At 35.1% G+C, this 8,243-nt stretch overlaps 1 protein-coding gene across 1 annotated transcript in view; it reads right to left on the reverse strand.

Annotated features, from left to right (window-relative positions):
* Window positions 1-8,243, reverse strand: part of LOC106881907 (DBH-like monooxygenase protein 1) — a 34,913-nt gene that overhangs the window by 24,830 nt on the left and 1,840 nt on the right. Inside the window, exons 2-4 of the mRNA XM_014932430.2 lie at window positions 8,057-8,200; window positions 4,979-5,137; window positions 1,962-2,045 (exon numbers count right to left, since the gene is read on the reverse strand). Coding sequence (XP_014787916.1) covers window positions 1,962-2,045; window positions 4,979-5,137; window positions 8,057-8,200 — 387 coding nt within the window. The remainder of the gene's footprint in view (window positions 1-1,961; window positions 2,046-4,978; window positions 5,138-8,056; window positions 8,201-8,243) is intronic.

An 8,243-nucleotide genomic window follows, 5' to 3' on the forward strand; every position in this document is an offset into this window, starting at 1 on the left:
GAGGTACAAAGTACATAAGGAATTAGAGGATGAACAGAAGTTTAATCTTACAGCTGTTTCGGCCTAGTTTTAGCAAGCCCCATTCTATCCTAATATTCCTTTCCGGAGTGATTATCGGATGACATTTTGAAATGGGGTTACATGCCCGAACCTCTAGGCCTCTTCAGAGATTCACAAAGGGTTACATACAAATGTAGAGCAAGAGGTAAAAACATCAGCAAAAACAACAGCAAAAATAAGATAGAAATAAAAATAAAAAATAAAATTGAAATCAAAATATAAATAAAAATAAAAATAAAAATAAAAATAAGGGTACAGCAGGAAAAAATAATAGTAATAATAATTTATATTATTATATGACTGAACGCCACGCATCTATTTCCAAGCAAGTGTGTATATATATATACTTCAATGTAAGCACCACACACTTCGTGATACCGAACTCCATCCTTATATCCTTGCTTCACATTTTCACAGTCTCAACCAGCCTTTAGGCTCTCTATTTGCGAACAGTTTTAAATCAACCATGAAGAGAAGGTGGTTCAGACGAGGTTCATTCTTTCTCAGCTCATAGTACACGTTTATTTTGCATAGGACAACAAATAGTGGGATCAAGGCTATAACAAATAACAGAGGTGAACAAGAGTATCCTTGGAAGACACCTCTTTTGATTGTTACCTCGGGTAAGTGCTTGTTACAGGAGAGACGGGTTTTCCAGCTAAGCATGCTGTTCTTAATCAGTGCACACACGTTCTCAGCTATGCCACGCATGTCGAATGTTTCCAAAATCCATGAATGCGGCAACATGTCGTAAGCCTTTTTGAAGTCTATCCAGGCCATGCATAAGTTTTTTTGGTACCGTTTACATTTCTTCATTATAATCTTGTCTATCACAAGGTGGTCCTTTGTGCCCTTGGAGCCTTTTCGGCATACGTTTTGTTCTACTGGCAGTAGTTTTAATCAGCGGACGACATAACCGTCATAGTGTCTAACACTTCGGATACAAACCGATCGGAACTATACTGAAAGAGTAGCAAGTATGTACAGAAGCGCAAATAACCCAAGACAGCTTAGAAAGGCAAATGCATATCAACAAGCTGTGTCGCTAGACCGAGGGTGTAGGGAAAGCGTTCAGTGTCTGGTTCAGAGTAAACTTCTCGGTGGGAAGGAACTAGGAAAGGATCGAGTGTCCGTTGGCCAATCTCATTCACAAATGAACTGAGAGGAAGGATAGAAGTGTTGATGGTGTACTACAGTCTGACCATCGTAACTTGTCCCAAGAAACATTTTTAGGAATGGAGCACATGTTTTTCCACTTTATATGGAAGAGACAGGTGCCGCAAGTCAGCAAGTCCATCTGCTACAAACACCCACCCCATGGTGGTCACAGAAACCCTTCCTTATGATATGCCAGTAAGCTTTCAGTCTGACGCATCTACAGAAGTACATCGGTAACACTACAACGGTGACGGTGAGGATGAAAATACGGGTGAACTGATGGGGTCGTCTTTGATGAGACACGTCTTCCTGCAGCTCGTCTCATTGATATGTTGCAGTAAATGTTGAAGCACCGGACCTCGGCCTTCGGCATCTAGAATATTGCCAGCTGGAAAAGGCCACCGACATGAAAAGAACTCTAAATTTCTATAGAGTATTAATTATATAAAGGGTTAAGTTGAAAACAAGGTGAGCTAATTTCGGCTGAAAAGTGTTTCAAACGGGGTCTGGAGGCTAGTGCTGACCTAGGGTTAAAGAACAGCAGTGCATGAAGAAGGTGATGCTAATGAAAGTTGTCAATCATCTTAACTATATGATTGAGTGCTGTGCATTTATTAACTTAATGTTAGATCTTCGTTAGCTGACATTTTAGAAGGGTTGTAAGAAGAGAAAGGAGGTGCAAGCAAATACATGGAACTAATAAAGAAAATATCGAATAAGTAAAAAAAAAAAAAAATACATACCACAATAGCATGTACTTGCTCGTCAAGTGGTGGTGCGTCAAACGATTTACACCAATAAGTAGTTTTTGACTTTGGAATTCGAGTCTGAAATCGATTTTAAAAACAGTTATAATTGCAATAAATGGTTATAATAAAACAATGATTAAAACTATTTAGGATCTTTGTAATGATTAAAATATATTCTCCTGTGCTTTTATTTCATTCATTTGACTGTGGCTATACCGGAGCACCTCCTTAAACGGTTTTTAGTCGAAGAAATCGACCACAGACACAAAGACACACACATAAATACAAACACACACACACACACACACACACACACACACACACACACACACACACACACACACACACACATATATATATACATATATATATATATATATATACGAATATACGAAAGGTTTCTTTAAGTCTCCGTCTACTAGATCCACCCACAAGGCTTTTATCAACCCGTGGCTGTAGTAGAAGATACTTGTCCAAGGTACCACACAGTGGGACTGAACCCGGAACTATGTGGTTGAGAAGTAAGCTTCTTACCACACAGCCAATATATATATTGAAGTTATGAGAGGTAATGGTGTCAAGAAGACCCAAAGGTGTCACGTAATGCTGAGTAAGTGCTATGGACAGACTATAGTTAAGCTCCAGGTTCGGTAAATATGCAAATGAGGATTCCAACGTAGGTCATATATCAGCATGCATATATATAAAAATTTAATAGAATGAGATAAGAATCCAAGGCTGTGAAAGATTTCAGAACATTTATAAAGAAAAGGTTTTACAGCTGTTTCCGGGATATTTTATATGTCCCTTCATCAGAGACAGTGTGAGAAAATGGTTAAGCAATAGTTATTTCAGATAAGATATGAAATAGAGAGTGAAGTGGAGGAATGAAAACAGACGTAAGATATGCAGGGATATTGTATCTGCAGATCTATTATTTAGGCAGAATGGTATACACATGAGTTTCCTGTAATTTGTGTGTAAAGTTCCAATAGTATTTAAAATTGGTCATTCCAAGCATAGAGTTATTGAATGGTGTTACTGAATCAAGGTTTTTTTTTAAGTGCACTTCAAAATATCCCGGAAACAGCTGTAAGACATTCTCTTTATAAATGTTTTGAAATCCTTCACAGCCTTGGATTTTTATCTCATTCTGTTAATTATATATATATATAGGCGCAGGTGAAGCTGTGTGGTGAAAAACGTGCTTCCGAACCACATGGTTCCAGGTTCAGCCCCGATGCGTGGAACCCTGGGCAAGTGTCTTCTACTACAGCCTCAGGCTGACCAAAGCCTTGTGGGTGGATATGGTAGACGGAGACTGAAAGAAGCTTGTTGTGTATATATATATATATATATATATATATATATATATATATATATACATATATATTAACGGTTATTTCAAGAATGTACACGATATCATGTGAAAATATGTTTGTGTGTGTGTGTGTGTGTGTGTGTGTGTGTGTGTGTGTGTGTGTGTGTGTGTGTGTGTGTGTGTGTGTGTGTGTGTGTGTGTGTGTGTGTGTGTGTGTGTGTGTGGGCGTGTGTGTTAGTGTGTGCATGTTTAGGTACACGTGTATATGTATCTATGTGTGTGCGTGTGTGTGTACTTCATTAACTCACTAGCTAGATTATAGATTTCAGCATTCGGCACAGTAAATTTATGCGAAAGAAAAACAAAATTCAAAGTTGTCTTTTTAACAAGTTTACAATATTAGATATTATGATAAAACAAGTACTTTCATGCTTTTCACAATTTTGGGGCAGTATTAATCAACTGTTATATTTCATAATGCTTATTATGGAATCCTCGCTGAAATACATAATTTAGCTTAAAATGTACCATAAATTTATCAAAACAGTTCTTTATCTAGAAGCAACTTTACATTGAGGGCTGGAACGTACAATTTCCTGTAAGTTAGACTGGTTTATTGTCCCAGCAGATTAAACGAAAAAAGGCGTTACCGCCGAGGGAGATGCCCTGGAATTTGTCTGTAGATTAGTGTTAAATGGTTGATGCTCACAATTAGTTTTGAATACAGAAACCACAAAATTGGAACCATAATTGTTATGCTATGTTATCTTCCTCACCGCAAAATTCTACTGTCTCCATTAGTTGATAGTACGAGTAAATAGATGTAGATATATATTTCTATTATCGAAATAGTAACTGAATTTTAAAAAAAACTAGCGATATTAATTTTTTTTTTTTAATTATTTCAGTTATGATTTGTATGACGAATATTTCCAATCTGATTTTACTCAAAAGTATTCATTTCTTTTCTACCTGGGGTAGAAGGTCCAACTTTTTGGGGAAGGGCAGTCAATTAGATCAACCCCAGTACGCAACTGGTACTTAATTTAATGACCCGAAAGGATGAAAGGCAAAGTCGACCTCGGTGGAATTTGAACTCAGAACGTAAAGACAGACGAAATACCGCTAAGCATTTCGCCCGTCGCGCTAACGATTCTGCCAGCTCACCGACTTCTTCCTCAAAAATATTTTCCGACCCTTAGTATTGTCGAATCGACATCGATATATGACATGTATTTTTTCAAAACTGTAGGTATTAAAATGTAGGTTCGAAAGTAGATCACGCTTTGTTTTTATAGCTTTATCAGTGGCAAAAGGTCAACATCAGAGGAAGGAATGAAGTTTTCGGAGACTTAACTCGAAAGCAACAGAAATGACTCCACATAAAGAATTCAGGCACCTAATGGTGGCAATGTTACGGATGAAGTTTATCACCTAAGAGAGAAGAGGTTATTATTATTATTTTTTTTTATTCTTTAGCCTGTCAACTTTACTGATCTCCATTACATTGGTCAAATTCACGTTTCGCTTTTGTATTAGAAAAAGGATTACAAACAGATAAATAGAAAATGAATGAATTAATTAAAAATATTAAAAGGATTATGAATTCTTACTTTATTCATTCTGAAACAAATGAATAAATAAATAAATTAATTAATTTGAAAAAATTAAAAGGAATATAAATTCTTACTTCATTCATTCTGAATTGTATTGTAAATGTATCATTTGGCATTACTGGATCAGGCAACTGGTCTTGAAGCAGATATAGACTTTTGACGCCATCCTGTTGAAAGCTGTCACTTACATTGTCTGTATTGTTATAGCCCCACAGGACTCTCATTGTATTTTGCTACAAAAAAAGAAGAAAGACACTATCATAATCCTCTCTTTCCCTTCTACCTCTTACACGTTATCACGATCATCATCATCTTCGTCGTCCTACTCTATATCATCAAATTCAAAATCAATTTCAGCGGGATCAACACCATTATCATCAACAGTAACAATATTCACACGAGATATGAGACATCTGCGCAATCTGGAAGAAAAAGCATCTAAATTTCCTCATTTCATTATTTCAAAATTTCTTCAAACTGGAAGAGCGCGACGGATAATGCAGTCCAAGTTAAGTGAGACTGGTAACGATTGGATTGTCTTTGATCTTAAATCTGTCTGATCAGGGCTGACCTGAGGTCTAAAAGCAAAGAGAGGTGGTTGAGAATGGAACGCTTTTGATTATTCCGATTTCCTCAAATCAGCTTTCTAAAGTCAGCAATAACTATTGGATCTTTTAACGACGATATTTTGTTACATCAACGAAACCTGGTCGTTGTTAAGTCAAACAGCCACGTAAAGCATCCCTCTGTACGAAAGGGTTTTACAAAGAATTCTTTGAGTGCCTTTAACCTATCGAATATATAATCTAGAGGAATATTTGAATTCTTCACCGCATTGCAAAGAACCACACAAATCAATTTTACATTGCAGGTATGGCTTATAACTGTGGACGGTTTCCGCCAAGTAATACGTATCTTAGACTTTACAGACGCAATGTAACACTTGACATAAGATAAACACTGTTATTACCGATGCAAGTTGATGAGAGACTGACCATATACTAAAGAGGACTTGGAAAACTGTAACGCCACTAGATTTCGTTGTAATTTGTTAAAGGAATTAGATTTAAGCCTTTTTGTCTAGAAACGATAAGTCAATATTAACATATTAACCTAATTTCGAGTAGATTTTAATTAATGAGTACATTAATTTCGGCAAGTACAGAAGATAACACCGTACATGTTTTAGCTGAATTAGACCTTCTCAGCAGAACGTGAATTTCACCGTAGTTGCTTAAATAATGATGAGAGAATCACAAAATAGATATATGATATAGTACATGAGTAGGCTTTAGAAATTAATACATTTAATAAATAAGTGTCCCACATCATTTTTTTTTTTTTTCAAAAATTCCGCCTCCATGGAAAAGAATATTTAAGTCAGCATTAACACAGTTTATATTATGTGCACTAAAAATCGGCGAGGAAATGACAATATTATCTCATTGACATACTATTATAATAATTACTGTAAATACGAAAGAAAATTAACAATTAAGTGTGTGATTATAACCACCTACACATTATTTAATTCACTTTACTTCTGCTAACTACTCTTGCAATGTATATATATTTTACAAAGAACACATATATAGGCAGCTACATCTCTGTAGAACATACAGTTTTGTATTGCTTTCTTTGACTATGAAGCACCGCATTCATGTGGAAACTTTGAAAGTTACAAACATAATTAAGGTCTCAAATGTTATTGAATATCCGTAATAATTTTAATATTTATATTTCAGTATGGTAAAACTGAAACAATACAGCTTGACCTCGTGTAAAAATTGTTTAAAATAAAGATTTCGATTGTTGGCATCAGTGCCTTCTTAAGTCATGGGCACACTGGGGAGTTACCCGTCGGGCATCGCAGGTCTAAGGGCTTGTTCACAATAAATACATACATCAGGGCCTGGTGTACTGATTTGCTCGGGGCCTATAATACTGCAAAGACAGTCCTAATTGGCATAAATTTTGGGGGGAGGTAGTTCGATAAACCAAGTCTGTGCTTCATTTTATTGACAGCGGGATGATAAAAGTCGATTAGAGGGGAATTTTAACAGAGTCGTAACAACATATGGTAAAGCATTTCATCTAATCTAATCCCATTTCTGTTAGTCCCTTGCCATTTAAATAAACATTTATGACACTTGCACAAGGCCATACTTTTAAAAGAGGGTTTAATCGATTGCAACAGTTCAAGTACTAAATAGGTACAAGACAGGAAAGTTCTAAACAGGTACCAGACAGGAAAAGATAAGTTAATATCTGGCGGATTTGAACCAGGAACATAAAAGGTTGTAAGGAAACATATTTTGTTCGTAGCTCGTAACTTAACCGGTTTTGCCAATGTACAATTAAAAAAATAATTAAAAACAGAAATGAGAAACAATACATGATACAGGTCCTAAGAAACATACATCAACAATAAAACAAAAATAAAGCATAGTAGATTGTTGTTTACAAGATTTTGACAAGATTTGACAAAATTTGAATTATGCTCAAAGTTAGCAAGATATTACTCGTAATAAATAAATCAAGACGGGTTTTCATTCCCTGACTGATATACGCATAAATAAATAGATAAATAAATAAAATTTATCTCTTAGCTGGAGACAGTAAATGAATACCTTTAACGATAAGAGTTAAAGTTAAACGTTAAATTCTAATACAGAAAAGAGGAAAAAACTTCAAGAAATTAAAAGTCAATTACAAAAATTAGTTACTTTTTTAAGTGTGATCGGAAACAGTGGCTTCCATGTTTTTGCCTTATAAGTCACTGTCAGCGAAAAATAAAGAATACTACCTGCTCTATCATGCTAACAATGCTTTGCTGACGTAGTCTAAGAGCTCAAAACAAATCACACCATCCTTCCTGCTTAATAAAGATCACATTTCTTGATAAGTATAAAATTAATGGCTTTAAATTAATTCTTAGTTACTTGAAAATATTTCCATTCTTCTTTGTAACAAACAACTGCAGCTTGGTTTTTTATTCCTCTCGCTAAAAATGTAAATCTCAATTCGTTAAAAATATGTTACGTACGTCATTTTGTATATGAACACTTGCTCAATCTATTTCATTCATTCCTATTACGTCTTCAATTGAATAGTTTATCTTAACTAAATTTTGTATAAAATAAAATACTTACTGTGATATTTATTTTCATATTTGGCCCAGAAAGTTCTCTACAGAACGTCAATGTTGTTTTCATGTCAGACTCATTGAAGTACATAAGATGCCATTCACTGATTGGTTGTAAGGACAATTTTTCGTCACTATTGCCATAATAGTTCTGCAATAAGACAAATGTACATATATATATATATATATATATA

This window comes from Octopus bimaculoides, chromosome 8, assembly GCF_001194135.2.
Source record: "Octopus bimaculoides isolate UCB-OBI-ISO-001 chromosome 8, ASM119413v2, whole genome shotgun sequence".
In the NCBI taxonomy this organism is placed as follows: domain Eukaryota; kingdom Metazoa; phylum Mollusca; class Cephalopoda; order Octopoda; family Octopodidae; genus Octopus; species Octopus bimaculoides.